This window comes from Mobula hypostoma, chromosome 4, assembly GCF_963921235.1.
Source record: "Mobula hypostoma chromosome 4, sMobHyp1.1, whole genome shotgun sequence".
Classification (NCBI taxonomy): Eukaryota; Metazoa; Chordata; class Chondrichthyes; order Myliobatiformes; family Myliobatidae; genus Mobula; species Mobula hypostoma.
The window spans coordinates 30,851,613-30,874,866 of record NC_086100.1 but is presented as its reverse complement, the minus strand read 5'-3'; the positions used below and the strand labels follow the sequence as shown (position 1 = coordinate 30,874,866).

The window sequence follows — 23,254 nt, the reverse complement described above, 5'->3', positions numbered from 1 at the left end:
GCTTCCTGGACATGGTCTTGACAATGATTAAATATTTGAAGCTGAAATGCAGCCACTTATTTGCCATACCTACAAAATGCATTGTTTATTTTGCCCGCAGCATTTTGTATTATTCATTATTTTGTTATTTTCTTCCAGTTGTACCATTCCTGATCTTCTTCACAACCTGCTAGAGCATCTAGTTTGCCTATCTTCTATGACATATGGACCTCTTCAACCCTACCTTAATTACAGGATCAATCGATTACACTCAAATCTGCACCCACTTAATTGCCAGCCCAATTTTGCTGCCAGGTCCTCTCCTTAAGTAATAATTCTGAATGTTGCAGCAAGTCAGGCCACATCAGAAGTAGGAGTTTCTGATTTTACCTTAGATTTCCAGTGTCTACAGCAGCAGTATATCTTGGACTCAGGAAGTGGTCCTTTCTCTTAGCTACAATCTCTTTTCAAAGGTATCTTTATGGTAATGCTGACTGGAGGATGTCCCTTTAAGGGACGTTGTGATTATTTTGTTAACTGTTTCTGTTGGCTGAATAACACAACCAAACTGACCTTACACATCGTGAAATCTGATGAACTGTGATTATCTATAATCAATCTTTGTAGACAATGAACAGCGTTGTTATGACAACCATTATCACATTTTTCTTCCAAATTCCAATCTCCACCCATCTCCCCCAGCAAAACTGAAATGTCGACTCTGTTTCTCTCTGCACAGATGCTGCCTGAATGGACAAGTATTTCTAGAGTGTTCTTCTTTTGCTTCAGGATTTTGGTCTGCAATATTTTAGTTTCCTATTATATCAGACTGTTTTCCTTCGTACATCCAAATCTGTCTTCCCAAAACAATGACGATCAGATTTTTAAACCACAAGAAGGTGGGGAAAAATCTCAGATGATGTTTTATGGACCTAGGACTAAGGTGCCTTATTTCACTTGGGAGGGACCTGTCTCAATTGCTTTGACTTTTACCATCAGTTACACACAGATTCACTGTACTGGTAACTTTATTTCCCACCTCTGTGCTATTCCTAGGTTTTTGACTTCCACTCCTCTATCCAACCTATGTGCATCCCTTTGGAGTCACCATTACAAGAAAAGGAGATCTGTTTGAATATGAGAGCAGCTCAAACTCTATTTAACATTGGCCTCTCAATCGTTTCACTGGTCTATGCACTCAGGTTGATTTCCCTCAATTCTAGCATTTCCTCCAGTTAAGTCTTATCTTCACCAACTGCATCCCTATCACTACCTCAAGCGGAAACAAACTGTCACTATTTCAGTTACAATTACCTCACAAGCTTTTGTACCCATATCCACGCTCACAAATGCCACCCAATTCCACATCCAAGTCCACCCATAACTTAGTCACTTGGCACTTAAATTCTCACTCATGAACTTGAAACCTCTTGACTCAAATACAGCAACACTTTCCACCCATTCATCCTTTCTGAAATGCAATTCATTCAAGATTTCAGTACATCTGCCTTCAAAGTTCAAAGTAAGTTTATTATCAAATTACGTATATGACACCAAATACTATTCTGGATTCATTTTCTTGTGGGCATTCACAGTAGAACAAAGAAACGCAATAGAATCAATGAAAAACTGCACACAAACCAGTATTCACAAGCAACCGGTGCAAAAGAAGACAAACTCCCAAATATAAAAAAAACAAGTAAGTAAATAATATTGAAAACATGAGGTACAGACTCCTTGTAAGTGAGTCTGTCGGTTGTGAAATCAGTTCAGTGTTGAGGTGAGTGAAGTTATCCACACTGGTTTAGGAGCCTGATGGTTGTAGGGTAATAACTATTCCTGAACCTGGAGGTGTGGGACCCAAGTCTCCTGTACCTCCTTTCTGATGGCAGCAGTGGAAAGGACGCATGGCCTGGATAATGAGGGTACTTGATGATAGACGCTGCTTTGCTGCGATGACACTCCACGTAGATGTGCTCAATGGTGGAGAGGCTTTTCCTTGTGCTGGATTGGGCTCTATTCACTACTGTGTCTCACTCTCTCATCACTCCTATTGTTGCTAACAGTCATTGAATCCTAATCTGTCACTTACACAGATTCAAAAAAAAATATTGTCTTTCAAAGATCTGTGTACAAATTCCTTGCAGTGACTTTACACATTGAGAAGAAACTTCAGTCCTGGTGCCACTGGGTGTGAACTTCACAAAGTCACCTTTTGATAACAAGTAACTGATTAACATATCTAAACATAAAATATGTGAACTCTACGATTACTCAGTAGCAAGAAGTGATCTATTCTCCTTTATTTGCAGATGAGAAAGGCAATTAAAATCAATAAAAATTCCTTACGATGCAGTCTTTATATTTATCCCATTTTCTACTGGTACTATATTCTATCTGCATCACCAACGTAACTATACTCATGTAGCTTAAATAATTGGACAGTGTATAAAGCATATTTTTAAAGCTATGTCATTTTAGCTCCAATTAAAAGGTGAGGTTCTGTTACTTAGCGTTGGCAACTGAGTTCTTTGCTAATATCTTTTGTTTCCTTCCACTAGCAATGTACATGTGATTGGGTCTGAACAGTTTCTGTGGAAGGGAGGCAGTCAAAATGGTTTGTATGTTTTCATAAAAATCATAAAAGAACAAACAGACAGGAGATGACAACACTGGACAACAACAACAAAAATAATTGCCAGTCTGTGCGAAGAAACGCATGTAATCTGTGCTTCCCATCTGCCTTATGGCACTTAACACAAGAGCAAACAGGACATGAGGATCTACAGTAGCTTTGCTATCAGTTTCTAATCCTATGCTCTCCTCAAAGCTTTGCAATAGCCTTTGAAACCCCAAGTGATAAAGCCAAACAAGTATTTTCAACATACCTGATCATTTATCTGGCATGCAACTAGGTTGTGATCATAGCTTCGTCCAAACCTGATGTACTTGAGCCAGCTCCCTATATCAGGCTGACTGGCATCGATGCAGAACTTCACATTGCCTAACTCATCCAAAACCTGAAAGAAAAATGTTGAGATAAGATCAGTATAGATTGAGTCACAATGGAATCTAGAAATAAACTATGTGCCTCACACATCGTTACTTCAATAAGTGGCTCTCTCATACATGTGCACATAAAGGCATACATGTTGTTACAGTAAGCATACTTAACAGGGAACATAACATTAATCCCTTTAACCGAATATTGTTTTGGAGTTAAGGCAGCATTTTCTACACATTTCCTGATTAGAGGGGAGTGGAAAAGGAATCATAATTCACCTCTTTCCCTTAGGGTGGAATATAACCCTGACTTTTACTCTCTAAAGGTTAGGACCTCACTCCCCTTCATTTCCCCCCAAGAAGTCAATGTCTATGATGCAGAGGTTTCATCTCTATGCAACAACCATTTATAACTACTATGTCATTGTTGTTATGATTTTTAAAAATACTTTCAGCAAAAGATTAACTTCGGCACTAATTTCACATGAACAGATGTTTGATTGCCTGAACATCCACTGAAAAATATGCTGTTCATTGAAAACACAGTGATAATAGTGGGTTTGCACAAACAATTTATTGCTATGTCTATCCGTAGATTTACATAAGAGGTTGCTGTTGTGCCAACAGCTTCCATCACCATGATTACATTAATTAGATTAAGTAACAATGAACAAATCTATTGTTTATGGGGTTAAAGCAGAAACACAAACCAATAATAAAACATTAAAAGAAAGAAGAGTTTTTTTCTTGTATTTGACAATAATTGCATATGGGAAGAACTGAACTTGATACTAACAGTAATGTAATGACACTTGTTTGTCATTTACACATTCGATCTTTGTGCATACATTAGTCACTGGGCACCGAAGCACACCTACAGATTTACTGTCGCTCTTCTCAGTATAAAAAAAGTACAAAATTTATACCTACATGTGTAAATATACACAGTTGCACTTCCACCCACCCAGTGAGCAACATTTTATTATATACCGCTCACAGCTACTCCTTACACATTCAACGGAAACAGCTATTGAACAAAATCGCTTTATAATGTGTAACCTTCAAAACTTTCACTATCTAACTATGAATCAGGCTTGAGATTCTGTAAATATCAAGAGGTGGGTAAGCACAAACAATGAACGTTGTGTGTCTGAATTATGAAAATTATTCTTTATCATGAAAACACCCACACATTTTAATAAAAACTGGGAAGAACGGAATGACAAATGCCAAAGTAATTGTCAAGTAAGTTTAATGGGTTGACAGACAATAACCCCAACTATCATATTTTCATTGAAATTTGGAAGACTACGACAACAAAGTACAGTTTCAAACTACAAATTAGAAGACACTTGAGGAGGAGGAGTAATTATTAAAACTGAGAATAGAGACAACTGAAAATGAAAGTATCCTGCGCCCATCAATGATTAAGCGATCCAATTAGTTGAGATAATTACTTTATTTAAAATATCTCCTTCCCCAGAAATATTATTTTCATAAAATCTATTTGCATTTCGTTGGAGGTACTGGCTTTATCTAGTAACGACTGAAGGTTAAGAGGCTAGTCTCTGTTTACATAACCTTCAAGTACTATAACTAGCAAATCAGACAGCCTCTACGGGAGCTGCTCCAGGTCATTAACTTGCAATAACTTTCAGGGACGCACTACTGTACTGTAAGGTGCTGTTAGATTCATCTTAGCGGGGTAAACGGCCTCCTCTTTTCTCAATTGCGCCCAGTTACTTCACCGTTAATGAAATTATATACAACGAGGGCAAATGTAGAAGACCAGAAACTGCAGCCGTTCAGTCAGTTTGTAGATAAAATAATCGCGGCCTGTAGCACTCTCGGCGTGCGGAGGAGCTGAGTGAGCTCACCTTACTTTCCCGATATACAGATGGTAGGGAAAGCTGTCGCCGACCGCAGGGGTTTTGAGTCGCGCCTTTTCCAAATATTTAAATATATATTAATTTTAAGCATGTATATTTCAAACCATATATAAAAATTATACACCCTCTGTGTTTCTAAAACATTATAAATTTCTGATGATCACGCATGGAAGGAAAACAAACAATATTTTGTTTAACCTACATCTCATGGTCATTTTCGGTAAACAGCTGAAGTGAGAATCGGCACATCTGTACCGGCTCGCAGCTCGGTACAGTAATTAGGAAGAAGGAATGAAAATACAAAGGTTTTGTCCTGCTGACGATCGTGCTTATACACTCTTGTCAAGAATTAGATATAATTAGCAAAGAGAAAGAAGTAGAAACCGGCTACCCAAATGCACTCCGACTGGGCCAGCCGGTGCCATTCAAAACTTCCTCTGTCACCATTTCTGGGGAGCACTCTCAGTCAAAGTGCGGCACGTTCTGCAGGTGCCGTTTTAAGACCAATTACTGGAAGGACCTCGATTAGAAAGCCATTTAAAATAAAGTATATGCCTATTCCGGCGGCATATCTGCGTCTGGTTTCATAAAGAGCGAAATCCCATTACAGGTCCGGTGCCCCGTTTTCAGGGCGAGTGGAGAAAGGCAGCCAAATGTTCCGGTAAAGATGCAAGAACTCGCGGGAATTATGCATTGATGCACTTTATTTCTGCATTGATGCGATGAACGTTTTGTTTGAAGGGGAGCAGGGTGGTGGTTGCTGTTACAGGGGTCCCAGGCTTCAGGGAGTTTGCGGTGTTTGAAGGCTTCAGGTCGCCGATTGCGAGTGCCCCGTACTGCCGGAATCTTTTCCACGGCCTGGGCCACGGTGATACCGGGAGGAGTGTGTGTGTGTGTGTGTGTGTGTGTGTGTGTGTGTGTCTTTAGTGAGAGAGCGTGGTGTTATAACACTGGATAGGCGACGATACTTAAAGTTTGAGCAGTAAACTTAAAGGAAGAGCAACTTTCTCCGAGTTCATCGGCTGGTTAACAGTGAACGAGACGGGTAACCCAGTCATTTACCTGCAAGGGGCACAGAGAGGGAGAGAGAGAGAGAAGGGGAGTGAGAGAAAGGGGTTGAAGGGAGCCAGCAGTGGAGCGAGGGCAGAGGCTGCAGCCCACAGCCAGCCGGGCGTGGGGGGAACTCGCTTACCTTCAGGACGGGACGGGACGGGACAGGACGGTCACCCGCTGCAAACAGCCACCACCCTGCTTCAACTGCCGTTAAAAACAAATCCAAATCCAGTTGGTGCGGCCGGCCGGGGGCTTTACTCCCGGCTGATCTCTCCCCCCAACCCTCAGCAGGCCCTCACTCCTAGTTACAGGGGCAGAGCCCAGTCTCTCTGTCTCTCTGTCTGTCTGTCTGTCTCTCTCTCTCTCTCTCTCTCTCTCTCTCTCTCTCTCTCTCTCTCTCTCTCTCTCTCTCGTTCTCTCTCTCTAACACTCCGGGTTAGTTTATTTGCCCAGCTCGGTCAAGGCCATCAAGTTGTGAAGAATCACAGGGGGAGGGTAGCAACTCCTGTGGGGGTGGTCGATCCCCTTACTGACCCGCTCGGGTGGGGTAAGGGGGGTGGTGGTTGAAATGTTGGGGGGGGCAGGGCGGCGAGTACAGAACCGCTGCTCAGCCTCTAGGACCTGCTCCCGGGTGAGTAAAGGAACCGATCCACGCAAACACGCGGCTTTCCCTGGACCTAAAGCGCCCTTTCCCTTTCCCTTCCCTGTCTCTCTGTCTGTCTCTTCCTTTCTTCTCCCTCTGATGAAGTGTCAGATGCGTCCTCGATCGCCGAGGTCAGCGAAAGGTCGTTATTGGAGAGAGATCTCCTGGAGAGCTCATTAAAAAGACAGTAACCCGGTGACCGGCTAACATGGGCTGGATTTAAAGAGACAGCGTCCTCTCTCTCTCTCTCTCTCTCTCTCTCTCTCTCTCTCTCTCTCTCTCTCTCTCTCTCTCTCTCTCTCTCTCTCTCTTTCCCTCTCTCTCTCTCTTTCTCTCTCTTTTTCTCTTTCACAATCTCTCGCTCGCTCTCTCGCTCGCTTGCATTCCCCCTCTCTCGCTTGCTCGTACTCCCCCCCTCGCACTTTCACTCTCTCTCTCTCTCTCTCTCTCTCGATTGCAATACCTTCGGCTAGAAGTAAGTATGTAGTGAAAGCTCCGATTTAATAACGCGCCCATCAGTAACCAACATTAGCTCGGACTGGCGAACTCGACGCTGCTGTCGCCACACTCTACCGGTGAAGCATTATTGAGTTAACTACTCGGAACCTTCTGTTAACACAATGAAGATCAATAACTAATCAGAAAAAAAATACAGGCCCAATTTGAACAATTTACTAGCCTATTTACAATACAGAACGGTTACACTTGGGATTAAAGTTTGCTTTAAAACGAAAGTACACACTAAAATTTCTTTTAAAACGTTTATATTTAATAGCGACAGTCAGATACACATTTTATAAGCCAAATATTCGTGTGGTGGCGTCGACAATAATTTCGCGGAGATGTACTATAATTTGTTTTACGATTATTTTCTCCCGCTCCCGAAACCAGCTCTACAAGACTCGTGTTTACATAAATCACTTGCTGAAATCGGATCTATGCCCACACAGGGCCATCTCGATTCCCACTTTTACTTAAAGATCTCATCATGTGAAGAGGTCTTTCTCCGGGAGATAACAATTCAGTTGCCCGAAGGTGGATTGCACTGAATATTAATCGGCAGTGCTGCCATTACCCCCTCTGCACATTTCGACGCGTTTTTATTCAGTAATAAATGGGATCCGTTCCCACTGATGTAACTTTGACGCTGTCTTGGAAAACTCCCGAACGAAAGCTGCCAGAGCGAATAGGATAGGACAGGCTGGGGGCCATTTTCCTTTTGCCCCCGGGAACACATCACCAGCACATAGACGCAAAATACTTTTGTAAACTTTTCGCTATAAGAGTGCCAAGCGATTGAGACAGATAATTTTCGGTTGAAAATATTCTAATTGTTAAAAAGCGACAAATACGTGTACAGTAATTGAACATGACGTGATCTGTTCTAAAAAATTGATTACAGTTGCACTGAATATTATTTATCCATACATATTAAATATTATATGTACATACCCTTGAACGAGGATTGTTAAATTAACTTCAACGAGCACTCACAAAATACAAACATTCGGGTACAGATCGATGCATGCACTCGAGAGAGTTACATACAGAGCCACACACTCAGTGATTCACAGATGCAAGCTCGTATAAAGGTTTCTCCTCAGAAAATAAACTAATTTCAGGACGAGCAGGAAGAATAGATCAGAGATCGCAAATAGGAAAAAGGATTTCCCATGATCAGTCGGTGTCTGCGGCATTCCTGTCCGCCCTCACCCCGTTTATCCGCACTGAAGATATTCCAATGTCTTCAATATGATAGCCCCGGGGGAGAGAGCCCAACTATCTACTAATTGAGTTGCTCAACATTTAACAAGGCTTTGCCCTTCCCTGTTCTCTCCAATCCAAACTCCCTCCATCACTCTGCTGCCTCAAGTCCTCAGATCATCTTTCTGATGCAGACTCCCGGGAGGCATTTACAAAATTGCCTTCATGTCATTTAGTAAAATAAAAGATTCCTTTTTTTATTGCTATTGTTTAAAAGGGTTCTTTCCGCAGTGGCTACAACGAGTTTCCAAACCTTTTTCGGATTCATGTTAAACACTTAATGAGAGATAGTCTGTTGGTGATGCCATAAAGAGAGTTCTGGGCACTTTCCAAAACACTCTCAAAATCTCAAAGACACAATTACGGACTTATTTTACGTTCATTCATAATGTGAATGTAGGAGATGCTTCCAGCATCTACTACTGCTGCTGCACCTTGTGTGGTGGTACTAATTACCTCAAGCTTAGTAAGTTTTCTGCCGAGAGAATCCTCATACCAGGACAATATAAACCGTGCCAAAATAACCCAAAGAACCCCGCCGAATTACTTTTATTTACTTTTATTAATTTAACGAAGTCGCTGCCTCTGACAGGGCGAAAGATGCAGCGAGCGTCTGCTGTGCATACGGAAAACTGTACTTTATGATATTTTCATGTTGTGTTTTGTTGTGTGTGAATATTACTGACGTGCGGCTTGTACTGCGACGCCAGGTACCACCGGATAAACTCCGGGACTCCTTTGTAAATAGCACCAAAACCTGGCTGGAGATTCCCATAGTCTCGCAGCTCTGAGAACCTTCACTAAACCCCGGTTGCTGACCGCCAGTTTCCTGTCGTTCCTCAAGATGTCCATTGTTGGAGCTTTTTAATTTAGCAATAAATTGGGCAAGCTGGGCCTATGAGCTGTTCTATTTTCTTCCTGTCAGGATGAGGGATTTGTTTTATGATGCATTGTGTGTTAAATAGAAGCAGCAGTGAGCTGGGAAACTGATTACTATTCTGTGGAGTTGTTCTGCTTTTCTGATATAGAGCTGTTTTTTTTAAAGAGCGCAGTTCTCTGAAAAGCAGGAAATGTTTCTGAGTAAACAAAAGCGTCGAGTATCAGGAGCACGTCCTGGGCAAATTAGCTTTATATTGATAAGGCTGAGACTGGGAGCTGGACTGGGTTTCATGGCGGGTCAATGTCAGAAACCAACCAGCAGATGGCAATCGCAATCGGTAGTAAAATGACATTAGTTTTCGTTTCAGCCAATATATGGTTTGTTTCGCACATAGCCAATCTGCTCATCCCGCATAACTCTAAATTGTTGTCGCTTTAACTGCTGACGTTGGGGAAAATATCTTAGCTTTCGGACACTTCTCATTTAAATTCCTGGGTCTGGAGTCCGCTTTTCAATGCTGTTATCCAGAAATCGGTTCTACTCAATTGAACCCAAAAATAGTCATAACAATACCAGCGTTACTTGACGTTAAAGGCTAGTAGTCATGGGGTTACTGGACAAGCGACTGTAACATCATGCACTTAGCGGAAAAGTCAGAGGAAACCAGGAAATGACTTATACCATGCAGTAATATTAATGAAAATATCTCGGTCTGGCGGTAACTTTTAAAGGGAAAGTGGTCTGGAAGATTTAAATGGACAATGATTAATCACAAATGAAGGTTTCGTCCCGAAGGATAATTGTCGGTGTTACATTATTACATTTGCACTTCGCCAAAAAGGCGCACACGCATTTATATAAAGTAATTTACACAAACACACACGCGCTCAGATGCGTGGACATATTCGGCTGGAGAGAAACACGCCCACAAACATGTAGAGGAAAACTCATACACAGACTGAGAAAGTAATACAATCCCAAAGGAGACATCCGTTCGCTTTCTGTGGCAATGGCCTACTGGATGAGGACGTTGCCCTGTATAGCAATGTGCCCTATTCTCAAATTCGGCACCACATTTTACCTCGCGGTCTCTAACTTGGGGATGGAGAGTTCCGAAGCCTTGTTATTACTTAGTGGTATCTCTTAATGGAAAGTATGCTTGTGCCAAAACTGGGCAAGGAAGTTTGATGCATAGCGTGGCGATCTCTGCAGTAAGCAGGCGGTTGACACCTATTCTCGAAGCTCGTATGACTAGGTGGAGTAAATTAGTGAAACTGCACTCTTTAGGATTCAAGGGTGGGATGAGCACGACAGTGGGAATCAGTATTACTTGTACGGCAGAGAACTGGCAGTCAAGTTTACACTTGATTTAATTTTCTTTTCCACTTCTTTCTATTGAACAGGAATGAATTTGCTGAAACAGACTACCAATTTCCTGTGGCAATGCTGCCTTACTGCCCAAGTCCTTTTTCGACTCCCTGCGGATTTAGGAAACAGTGAAGAAAAACTACTGAACCGGGGAGAAATACAGACACAAACAGAAACATACAAACACAGACGTTTTCATAATGACAAGGGCACTTTATTACACTCATCTGGAACAGTTGCGCTGGCTCGGGGGCAGTTAATACAGTACACTGCAGGATATACCACCTCAATGATTGTACCCAGCTATTGACTCAGTACTGGATACCTTTAAATAGCAGCCACACACACAAAAAAAAAATTTCTAGGATTCAAACGCACAAAACTAAATTGGCAACGCGTACCAATATCCATAGGGCCTATTTGAGATGTTCTTTATATCAATCAATTTGTGTATCTCATATCACCTCGTGCCTCTTAAACTGCCGACTGCACTTAAACGTCTGAAATAGCTTCACAGTAAGGGACAGAACAAGGGTGTAGAAGAATACTTAGACACGTACAGTACAAACACATAAGAAACAAAATATATAACGATAAATACAATTCACTGAGTAGTCGTTCTCTCTCGTGCTTAGACATGCACAGCGTAAGTACACAGGTATTCACTCTTACTGAAGTAAACTCCAAAATGCTCCCAGACACAAGCAACGCATAAAATATACCAAACACCCTCCAAAACAGACAAGTATGTAAATTCCAACACATAAGTAATTAGTATTTAAACCTTGCGCACAGACTGGCAATAATAGATGTTTGTAGAGATATGCAGTACATATTCAAAATATAATGAAATGCACGCTTAAAAATGACTGCTTTGGCCTTTTGATCCCGCTATGCAAATAATATAAATAATTTTTAAGTAATCTCTTTTGTACAAAATGTCATATTGACACGTGTGCTCTCCCGTTTAAAAATTTACTAGGACTTTTTTTAAATAAGAGCTTTCCTTTTTAAACAACCCCTTGGCAGACATTGCCTGAAAATATGCAAGAATACCAGAGAAATTTGGAACAGGAAAAGGCCAGTAGTCCTGAATACCATTTTTTGTTGTTGGAGAGTGATAATCATAAATATAGTAGTTTTAAGGTAGACAATGTCCCGAGAGACTTGACGGGGCTGAAATAAATAAATCGATATTGAGCCACAGGTCAATGGGGAATTGATGGGCACGTTACAAAGGCGCGGCGAAATGGTGAAAGCGGCAATAGGACGCAAGGATGGTTCACCTTGGTGCTGGCATGAGCCAGATGGGCCAAATCGCCACCTTCTGTGTTTCATTGTATGGTATACTAAAAGTTGAAAGGGGCGATTAGGACGAGCAACAGAAGGCATGGCTTAAAGATGATTTTTTTTAGAAAATTCTAAAAGATATAGTGAATGGTCAAGAGGGGCTGTCCCGGGGGAACTGCGCTGAAGCAGTTGATGAAGTCTACAACAAATGGTAAGTTAATTATCTGACTAAGAGGAATTACTGGCATGAGAGGAGATGTAAAGTTGAAGAAGGGGCTATTATTATGTGGGAGGAGAGGGGTGGAAGTAACAACGGTGACTATCACCTTCTCTCCATTGGTCAATTATTTCCTTATCCTCTTTTCATTCTCCGCATCACTGCTCTTCCTTAATAACATTCCTTGAATCTATTATGCCTTGGGTAAAAATGCCCAATTTCTCAGCTTCCTTCGCCATTCCTAATTTTGCTCATTTGAGCCCATCTTTCTGTGAGATTTTCCTTGCCGCTGTCTTCAATTTGGGTCGTTGGAATTCTTTTTTCAAACACCTTCACCTGCTCCATCGCCCCTCTTTAATTAAATCGCCATTCAGGCACAAACATTGCTGGAGACACATAAAAGTGACAGATTTCCTTCCTTGAATTGGTGGCAGTACTATATATATATATATATATATATATATATATATATACACACACACCAATCCGACAATGGTCACCACGAATAATACGGAATACGGAATTTCTTGAACTGTGGTTTTACTTGGCTACTAAAACGCGGATCTCGTGCGGGTAGATGGATGACTGCCGCCATTGGTAAAACGGTCGGCATGGAAGCGACGGGCCGAAGGGCCCGTTTCCATGCTGTACAACTCCATGGCTCTGCGACTAAACTTGAATTTCAGTTTCCAAGCTGTCATGGTGGGATTCCAACGTATGGGGTAGGCGAATGGTCTGAGAATCTGGACCATTTCGAAGATCTGGCACCTTCCATTTTTACTCCCAATCTCGTTACAGTCCTGTTCGATGAATGCTATTCTCTGAATCTTTATTAAGCATCTTGACTTATATTCGTTGGAACTGTATTCCCAGATGTAATTCTAACACTCCTCTGGTATTCCCATTCTTTACATCGGTGCAGATTTTACTTGACAATTATTTTTCTCCATAATCTTCACGACCACAAAAATGCACTCATCTCTTCTCATCGACAATACACCAAAGCCTACAATAAACCCTCTCCTCACACCCTAGGGGAAAAGGTCCTGAAAAAAATAATTTTAATCCGAATAGTTGTCAGATCCTGTATCAGGGACCGTCTGATTTCTGGGAAACAGGGTTCTGAGTTGGTCTCCCTTTTGCTCAACCCCATTAACTCCACCTGTTCTTTTCCATTTCCCGTGCATCACCCACAGTAAATACCAGGAGGTAACTGATGGGTGCCGGCTCACCAGAATCGGACTAAATGAGTACCAGTAGAATAATAAACCTTTCTGTTCTCTCAAAGGTAACAATATCCTTCCAATAACCAGTCTCCCAGAGCCACACAGCGCAGTGAAAGTGAAACGCTGGAGAGGTGAAGTGATTTTAAATGGCCACGGCAGAAAACCTGCGTTCATTTCCTTTCGACTTAAAAAACAGACGTCGTCAACAAACTACACATTCTGAACCATAACCAACCGGCCAGCAGTGTAGCAGAGGGACTGGGACTGCCGCTACAGCAATGTGCATCTTGCTAAAGACATAGTATTTGATCAGATTCATTTATTCACTCATTAAATTAAAACAATTATGTAAATTACAATTCACGTTGGGTTTCGAACTGTTTAGTGATCTGTTGTCTATCTTGAAGCATGGCTTTCTGCAATTATAGCCTGTGATTTATATAGCTCCACGCCACATGTCCACACTTCAGTAGTAGTGTATATACCTGCCTACATTCTTTGAGTTTTTGAGTCCAACTTTGTATGTATCTGTCGTGTATCTTTGAATAACGCTTAGATGTGCTTACGATATGGACGCTAGGACGTTGACCTTTCACTTGTAGTTTGAAGCATTACATTCTGAATTCCAGCCCCGTCATTTCGACTTTGATATTTGCGCCGGATTTGATAAACTCTGACACCAGCACTCACCTGAGGCATGGACCAGGATGAGTGGGTCTAGCGATTCAGACATGTAATAAGACACAACGATGACCTCGAGAGGCCGATCTTGTCTCCTCATCGCCACTTTCAGCAAACGGAGTTTCCATATTCGTTTCATGCTTCTCCAAACGGCTATTTGTAGAAGATGAATGATTTGCCACGATCCCATTCTACCATTTCTTCATACAACTTCGCCGCAAGAGGACATTTTTTTCATTCCCTATGCAAGGAGGTAATTTGTTAATCAGAGTCGGGGAAGGCAAGCAACAACCTGCTGAGAACCGTCCAGTGCCAACTGACCAGACCGGGCATTTTATTACACTCGCTGACTCGGTGCCTTAGAAACGTGCCTATGAAAAAAAAGCTTCTTGAAATTATATAAACAAACCTGCCGTTCCTTACAATGCAAGGTTTTACAAGAAGATAACAGTGATAATGGATGAACGTAAATGTTGATTCAGGACTGCTGGCCACTGGGCATTCATTCAGACTGCCGCCTCCAGTCTGAAGTTGATGGTATTCTCTGGCCATAGTCATTACATCCAATGAAGTTGGTTGATGACATAGATGAAAAATCTTGAGAGGTCAATAATATTCGCTTAACGTGAAAGCATCCATCAATAAATTAAAGTTGAAATATGATTAATTTTTTTTCATTAATGAACTTAAAGATAAAATAATATTTACTTTGTCAGGGTTAGAATAAGGCCGATATTTGAATCGTTCTCCTTTTTAAATGAAATTATTAATAATAAATAATATGCATGTGGATTTTGTGAGGCTGCAGACACCGAAATGCTGACATTACATAGAAGAACATATGCGTCATTATATCAGCATATGTGTAAATAATGTGGACTCTATTATATGATGACCGTTTTAAAAATTCTAATCCAGCTGGACACGGACGGGAGGTCCATAGTGCTCATCGGGGAATCAAAGGTGGAGAGGGTCAGCGACTTTAAATTCCTCGGTGTTATCATTTCAGCGGTCTGCCCTGGTTCCAGCAAGTGAGTGCTATTATGAAGAGAGCACGGCAGTGCCTCTACTTCCTTAGAAGTTTGCGAATATTCGACATGACATCTAAAACATTGCCAAACTTCTGTGGATGTGTGGCGGAGGGTGTATTGACTGGCTGTATCACGGCCTGGTATGGAAATAACATTGCCCTTGTACGGAAAATCCTACATAAAATAATGGATACGGCCCAGTCCATCACGGGTGAAGCCCTCCCCATCATTGAGCACATCTCCACAGTGCGCTGTCGTAGGAAAGCAGCATCTGCCACCAAGGCCGCGCTCTCTTCTCGCTGCTGCCATCAGGAAGAAGGCACGGGAGCCTTAAGACCCACACCACGAGGTTCATGAACAGTTATTGACCCTCAGACATCAGGGACTTGAACCAGAGGGGATAACTTCACTCAAGGTCACTCGCCCCATTGTTGAACTGTTCCTACAACCTCTGCGCTCACTTTCAAGGACCTTTATCTCATGTTCTCGATATGTATTGCTTATTTATTATTATTATTATTATTATTTTCTTTTGTATTTGCACAATCTTTTTAAACTTTCGCACATCGATTGTTTGTCTTGTTGGGCGCGGCCTTCCATTGAATCTATTGCGTTTCTTTAATTTACTGTGTATGCCCGCAAGAAAATGAATCTCAGGTTTACGTATAGTGACAGATATGTACTTTGGTGCCAGGCGTACAACAGTCGCTGGGAATTTGCTGCTTTGGATGATAAACTTACTGTACGGAGAGTTTTCCTGAATCCAAAAGCGTACTGCCGGGAGAGTTACGTTTTCTTTCTATCTAGTTGATTTAATTTATCAAACATGTTGAATCTCACTCGAATCCCGGAGCTCCAGTTACGAGGAAGCGAACACCAATTCGCGAGGGCTGCTGGAGGGAATTCCAAGCGCAGGATCTACTTTTAATTGCTCACTCGCGTGTTCCATGGTGAATAATGCGAGTTTATTGTGTGAGAAATAAATTTGAATAGAACTATGAATCTCTCTCTCAAAATATTAATCAAATTATTCACAGAGGAAAAGATTGTTAATTAGATTGTAGCTTTGAATAATTACCTCTAAGATAAACAACTTCGCAAAGTTAACTGCCTACATCTCTCTAAATTCTCTTCGCTTCCACTGAACGGCTTGTTTATCCAATTGGATAAGAATGTGGATACAAGGGGGGAAATTCTTAACAGGGTTACACATTCTCTCCTTTGCATTCGCAGCGTTTCGATTTGTGGTTGTTTAAAAACTAGGTTATATTAAATCAATTAAATGCAGAAAGTGCTCCATTTGTCTGGATCCATGTTTACATGCTGTCAATATTGTGACATTATTCCTTCAGTTACTGCGGCAGCTTCTTCAGTGTTTGCTTGTCCCCCACCCCCCCGCGATTCTTTTCCAAGATATTTGTTGGCCTCGCTTGTTGTGTCGGTGTGATTTGATTGCCATTAATCATTCTCACGATTACCAGAGCTCTCCACCGTTATACTTCATCAACTTTCTTCGTTCGCTTCATTAAAACGACACCTTCTCCGATTAAGCAGGAAGCACCGATCCTAGGAACTGGGAACGATCGTTGTGTTCAATGGGAAACCAAATGGAAAACCGAACAAGTCTTTTCCGGGACCTTTATTCAAGCATTTCACTCATTATTTAAATCTAGATTTTTAAAAAAAATTTTAAAGGCTTTCTTTCCCTTTTTTTCTCTTTGTTGACCCCTAATCCCTGCCGTGATTTCGGTTTTACTTCCCCCGAAGTGTCAAACGCACAGAGGGACAAATTTCGCTAATCGCTTGTTCTGACTTCAAAAGGGTTGTGGACTTGAAGGAGGCCGTCGAGAGGTTGGTATCAGTGATATGTTTATTGCTCTAGGCGGGGAATCCTTTTATATAGAGAGATATTATATATTGCTAATCATCGTCAAACACTCGTTGCGGGTTTCACTCCCTGATTCAGTATTTTACTTGTTCAGACATTTAGTTGGTTCGGATATCGATTTAAATTCACCGATGAAGTCCGGGAACTTCTCATTCGGCGCTTTTGGATTGGATGAAAGACTGGCTTCGACAAATCCAACGTTCCAATGCACATTTTGCGACGGGGGCGGTTATAACAAGTTAAATCATTGAGATATTATATAATTATCATTAAAGAAACTGTAAAGTGCTGGATCACTTTGCTGTTTTATCTCTGAGCTGAAAAAATAATAAAAAGCCAGTTTTAAGCCAAATTACAATTCAAGGCCATGAGAGATTTAAAACGAAAACTGCTGTTTAACCGTGGCCAATGGGAAATACATGGGGAGAGATAGCCAGACTTCACTGTAAATTTCCAAAATGATGTGTGCGACATCAGTTTTTTACGCCAGTTTTCTCCATTGATACCCTTTACCAACTGGACTCAATCAACATACAACGCATAACAAAGGACAACTGCCACTTCGAGTAAACGACGTTACTTTGTGTATCGTGTTCCTAGAAAATATTAAAGAGGAAACAACATTTTCCTTTTCAAAGTTATTCAGAGAGTGACGACCAGATGTTAAAAAAAGGGATGTTCAACATTAAGGGAAGATTGGATACGTTGAAGTTTTTCCTTGAAACAAGACCTAATGTAGTCTAATTATTTAAATTAGATGTAACTGAGATTTGCTATTGCAAATGATGTTGTTAGGTATCCGTCGTATTATGTATTAATTGAATGGTTTCTGCAAAAACGCCCGCCTAATCTAAAATCTGTCCCTGGGATTAACAACAACCCTAATTGTGATATCCAGGTGCTGCATCACATCCTTTCTAATGGAAATCGTTATACACAATCCTGCGATGTGATGGTTTAAAAACTATAATCAAATTTCTTTACAGAAATGGGTTTTAAAACTTTCACACTCGTCAAATTGACTGCTCAATTTAATTACAGTGATTGGTTTCTAGAGACCGAAATAATCGGATGTAAACGCTGCAGTTCGCTTTAGTTCGCCTGTCTCCTAGAACAAAAACTGGCTAACCCTCCATCACACGATGATTACGAAAATATATTTCATAAAGTTAAGGCATTACACTTCGATTTCAGCTGTTGAATGTATAATTTAACTTAAACATTTGATTCTAATTGTGCTGGACTATTTTTATTTGCGACAATTTAGCCCAAGTACAACCAAAGGTATTCCATTTCTGGGCTCTGCCTCTTAAAGCTTCATCGTTTCGGGTGGAGATTACGCTTTCAGTAGTTGACATCTTTTTTTCTCTTTCAAGAAACCCTTCCTTCCGATTATCTTCAAGATGCAGCAAGAATAGCGAATCAGTGTCTTATATCTTCTGATTTCCCATCCCTTCGCCTGCTTTGCGTTGAATAGATGAATTTTAACGATTAATACTATTTGACATTACAAGAAGATATTAATTATCCGGACAGTCCACAGTATCAATTCTGCAGATCAGTTAAAAAATTTAGACACCCCCCAACAGAGAAACCGCATTTGTGTCCAACGTTACACAACATGAAGTTCATATAAACAATCGCTGGTTCTGAATTGAATGATTGGGACCAATTTACAAAGCCCCAGCCTGTTAACACCTGCAAAACGCGGGATCTGGTATTTACACTTCGCACATTAGACGAACTAGTTAAAACGATTTTCCCCCCATCAAAAAAAGCCTTGCAGGCCGTTCAGAATTGGAAACAGTGGCTGCATTTTAACCATTGTATTCAAGAACACTACTTGTTTGATATTGAAATAGCAACATTTCAGGACGTGTGACAGATTCAATCCCAGGGTTTTACCCAAAGGCTTTTAAGGTAAATAATAATTTCTCGTTCAAACTGTAACTTAAGTTGCAGTTAAGAAAAACACAAGATCCCTCCTCCTTTCCCTATTCCCCAGCCTCGAACACAGTTCTACAACAGCCCCGCTAAAATATATTAAAATACAGACACACGCTACCACCCACCTCCCCAAGAAATAAACTGGAAATAAAAATATTCATAAATTTAGAAGGAGTTGTTATATTGGTAATGGAAGCTGGATGTGATGTGATAGCTGACTGTTCTGGACAACGGAAACACAAATCAGCATGTGTGCCGACTTTTACAACAGTCCATCCAAGGACGCGTCTTACACAGCGATTTAACAGAAAGCGTCAGCAGTGTTTCCTCAACATCGTGTTCTTCAGCTCGTAACTTTTTGACTGCAGCCAAATGAAAGATGTGTTTATCTTCTTTTTTTTTAAAAAAAAAGGCCAATCTTGTACTCGAGTATGACGGAGTTAGTATTATGGTAAGATAGATATTCCCTCAAGGATGTAAATGGACACCTTTTTAAGGGTTACTTTCACAGTCTAACCAGGAGTAAAACAGAAGGTCTTGTGGTGGTCAAAATCCTCTCACATGTGCTGTGCTAATGGCTTCCCCGTGCCCAGGGTGCATTCCAACACATCATTAAGAACTTGTTTTATTTCGTATATATTATCAGTCGTGATTCACCGCGGCATACATTCTGCAGTGATCCAGGGGTTCCTCTGGAAGGGGCGATTGACTGGAATTCATCAACCGCTTACAACTACTGTGCTGAACGGACAGTTGCCCTTTCATCTAATAAACAATATACATGTTTCTCTTGTAGTAGGACTATCACTTCACAGCCTGTTTTATTTGATTTAGTTACTCTACACAGGTTCCTACGTGCTTTGTATTACCGCCAATTTGCCTCATCGTGAAAATAATAGAACACTTCAGGGAGGAGTTTCGAAACTCTGGTCCAAATCGTCGGCTAGTTGAAACACAATCAATTATTTCTCTAAAAAAAACCGTTTCAAGTGGTAATTAGTCAAATATTGCCAAAATCCATTTTCTCTCATTTAGATTTCCTTTAATATTAATTTCTACGCGAGGAGTCACAAGAGCCAATGAAATAAATCCGGAATGTGATGGGAAGAGACAAACTCCCACTGCACTACGGTAGCAAGTTGAAACGAATTAATAGTTTTAGAGATGTCTGCCAGGCATTCTAAACGAATTAGGTTTGAAAGGACTATTGAATAATATTGCTAGTTAAGAGATTGATTTTGTAGGAAATATCATTTCACGAGCACGTGCTTGGAAGGCTTAAACCCTTTTGTTAGAAGATGATATGGATATGTCAGTCCACTTCCGAGTGATATTTAAATTGCTTTTAATATTTCCCTTGTCGAAGTAGTCCATTTACTCCCCCCCCCCGCCCCAAAATTACATTGCAGCTTGCCAGGTAGAGTTATATAGAATGGCTCGCAGCTCTTTCCTGGATACAGGCACATAACTGAGAGACTGCTACATTCCGCCACAGTAAAACAGTTTTCTTGAAAAAGACAGAAGCCTTGCCGCAATGCCCTGCACTTCATAAATCACATCTTTATATGGACAAGGTCAGGGCACCTAACAGCTCAGACATAGGTCTTTGCAGAGTTTCTGCACACTAAGGCATGTTTATTCTCCAGCACAGATCTCTGAGGAGCAGTCCAGCACGCCTCTAATTACTTTTGATTATTTTCATTTGTTGGGGGTCAGCTCTGCTTGCCAATGTTGCTGCAGGGCTGATTTACTACAAATTCCATGCCTTTGAGGGACTGAATGGTGTGTTTTTTAGAATTAGCACCGATTATTCTGCCTCCTTCTTGTGGTATACTGTAAACAGGAAACCAGGACGGGAGACTGTCCTTTAGCAGACGCATAGTAGTCCCTCTCTTCTCCTTTAATGAAGCAGAAAGCTTTATTATTTTACACCGGAGACGCACTAATAGAATATTGTGTTGTGCAGCGAGAGAGATCACTTAAAAACTCCAGAGAACAACCCCTCCAGTGTCAGCACACTAGAGCCTGACAGATTTTTAATGTCATTAGCAACGGTTAGATTGTCAGGTCATCTTATTTATATTTGATGTGGGTTTGCACATTAACTTCCTTTCCCCTCCCGTTTCGTTAACTAATGAATATTTTACATTTGTCATTAGATTGTTCAAGGCAAGCACTTGAACAAGGGATGGAAGGACTGAGGGCCGAACACACAAACCATACTCTATTTTACTTTCTCCATCTACAGCTTGGTGATTTAATGAGCCGTTGGCGATTCATACACTTTTAATTCTAGGGACGAGCACACGTTCTGAAAACAATACTGCAAGTAAACCAATCATTCGGAGATATTATTCTCCCGCGGTCGGCTGGACTCATGTTGTTACTCACTCGTTTATCTTTTTTTTCCAAAATTAATTCATTGGAAGCCTCACTTTTATGTAAAAAAAACCCACCTGAGACGTCTCCCAGCATTGTTTTCGGTCTATGTCACGTGAAGAAAATAATCTGGAGAAGGTTGCCTCCCGCACAGCCCCGCGGGTGGTGCCTTTATACTTGGGTAATTTGGTTCGATATTTGCAACCCGCTGCGGGGTTAGAATAGGGTTCAACCCAGCCCAGACTGGGAGAACCCGGTCTCCCCGCTCAGAGTTACTCCTGGAACGTAGTCACATACCGGCATTGTTGCATCAACAAGCTGAAACCCTAAGTCTGAAGCTCAAAGGTGTTGAGGTCCATTTTAAAGATTGAATAGAATTACACAGACCACAGAGCAGCACGGTACTTTGGCCTACAATGTTTTGCCGAATTTATAAACTATTCTAAGATTCATCTAATCCTTCCCTGCAACATAGCCTTTCATTTTTTCTATTATCCATGTGCCTATCTAAGAGCTTCTAATGTCTTTAATGTTTCTACCTCTACCTCCACTCCTGGCAAGGTGTTCCATGCCCCCATCACTCTGTGTTAAAAACTAACATCAGACATCTTCCCAAACTTTTAATCAATTACTTTAAAATTATACCCTTTCCATTTCCACCCTCAGAAAATGTCTCTGGCTATCCACTCAGTCTATGCCTCTTATCATCTTGTACCCCCCTATCAAGTCATCTCTCATTCTTCTTCGTTCCAAAGAGAAAGCCCTAGCTCACTCAACCTTTTTTCATAACTCAATGCTCTTTAATCCAGGTGAATCTCCTCAGCAGCCTCTCTAAAGTGCCCGCATCCTTCCTCTAATGAACCAACCAGAAATGAATATTCTGAGTGTGCGCCTGCATTTCAAAAGAGGCCATTCATGCAATTACTGTCAAGAGAAAATCTTCAGATGCTGGAAATCCGAGCAACACACACAGCTCAGGCTGAAGGGGTTCGGCCCGAAAGGTCGACTGTACTCTTCTCCTAAATGCTGCCTGGCTAGCTGAGTTCCTCCAGCATTTTGTGTGTGTTGCATGCAATTACTGTCCCTTCCAGTTTAGGTGTGGGGGTGAGATGGGAAAAAGAATTTTAAGATGTATATTGTATACATTTCTCTGACATTAAATATACCTATTGAAATTTTCCTACTTTATTTTACTTCCCAATTTATATCACACTCACTGCTATTGAACTCCAGATGTCCATATATTCAGGGTGAAATATCTGTGTCTGTGCAGCAGTTATGGCCACATAGTCACATATTTCACAAGACCATTGTCTCCCACCCGCCATTTTCAGCCCATTGATTCTGAGAAAGATTATTAGTTTTTACCAGCATCCCAACCTTCACTCTCCTTCAATAGAAGACCCACACAAATTGGTACTGAGCTCATTCATTGTAATTCCCTACCATATACTGTTGGCCATACAGCTTTAAAATCCATCCCAGTATCCCACTTAGCATCTGCCTCCTACCATAACTGCAGAAGCCCCCATCTGTGTCCCTGAACATAGAAAATGAAGAATCATATTAGGTTCTCTGAAAATCCATATAATACCAGTCTCCCAATATGGCTTTGTTAACTATTCTTTGACTTGTTTAATGTGTTAACCACAAGAATGTGATAACGAAGCCCCTGAGGGGCTCATTTTTTCCATAATGAATCGTGTCAATAAAAGATTTGTCAAATCAATTGATTCTGATCAGTAATTCATATTATATCGGGTCAAAGAACATCTCTTGTCTTCCTCAGCAAAGATTATTTTGGCTAAAGAGGCCCTGATGAACTGGGATCTTTGCAATAAGCACTTGAACAAGTAAGAGAGTGATGTATTCTAAAACACAATCTTTACCTTAGTAATTCTGGTATATATCAAATTAATTTGGCATCAAGAAGGACATTATGGTTGGCAAGCAATATTGAAATATTTAACCAAGTATTTTCCATAGTGGGATTCAGTTTATACATTCATCGTTAAC

General features: G+C 41.0%; 1 protein-coding gene across 11 annotated transcripts in view; it reads right to left on the bottom strand.

The window, feature by feature from the left end:
* Positions 1-23,254, bottom strand: part of mecom (MDS1 and EVI1 complex locus) — an 812,694-nt gene that overhangs the window by 104,735 nt on the left and 684,705 nt on the right. For 8 of the 11 annotated variants that reach the window (XM_063045502.1, XM_063045505.1, XM_063045507.1 and 5 more), the window contains exon 3: positions 2,868-2,999. In XM_063045502.1, the coding sequence (XP_062901572.1) occupies positions 2,868-2,999 (132 nt within the window). Of the gene's footprint in view, positions 1-2,867; positions 3,000-5,073; positions 5,158-6,063; positions 6,790-8,019; positions 8,147-23,254 lie in introns of those variants that run through there. The other 3 variants (XM_063045513.1, XM_063045510.1, XM_063045511.1) reach the window with 3 other exon arrangements.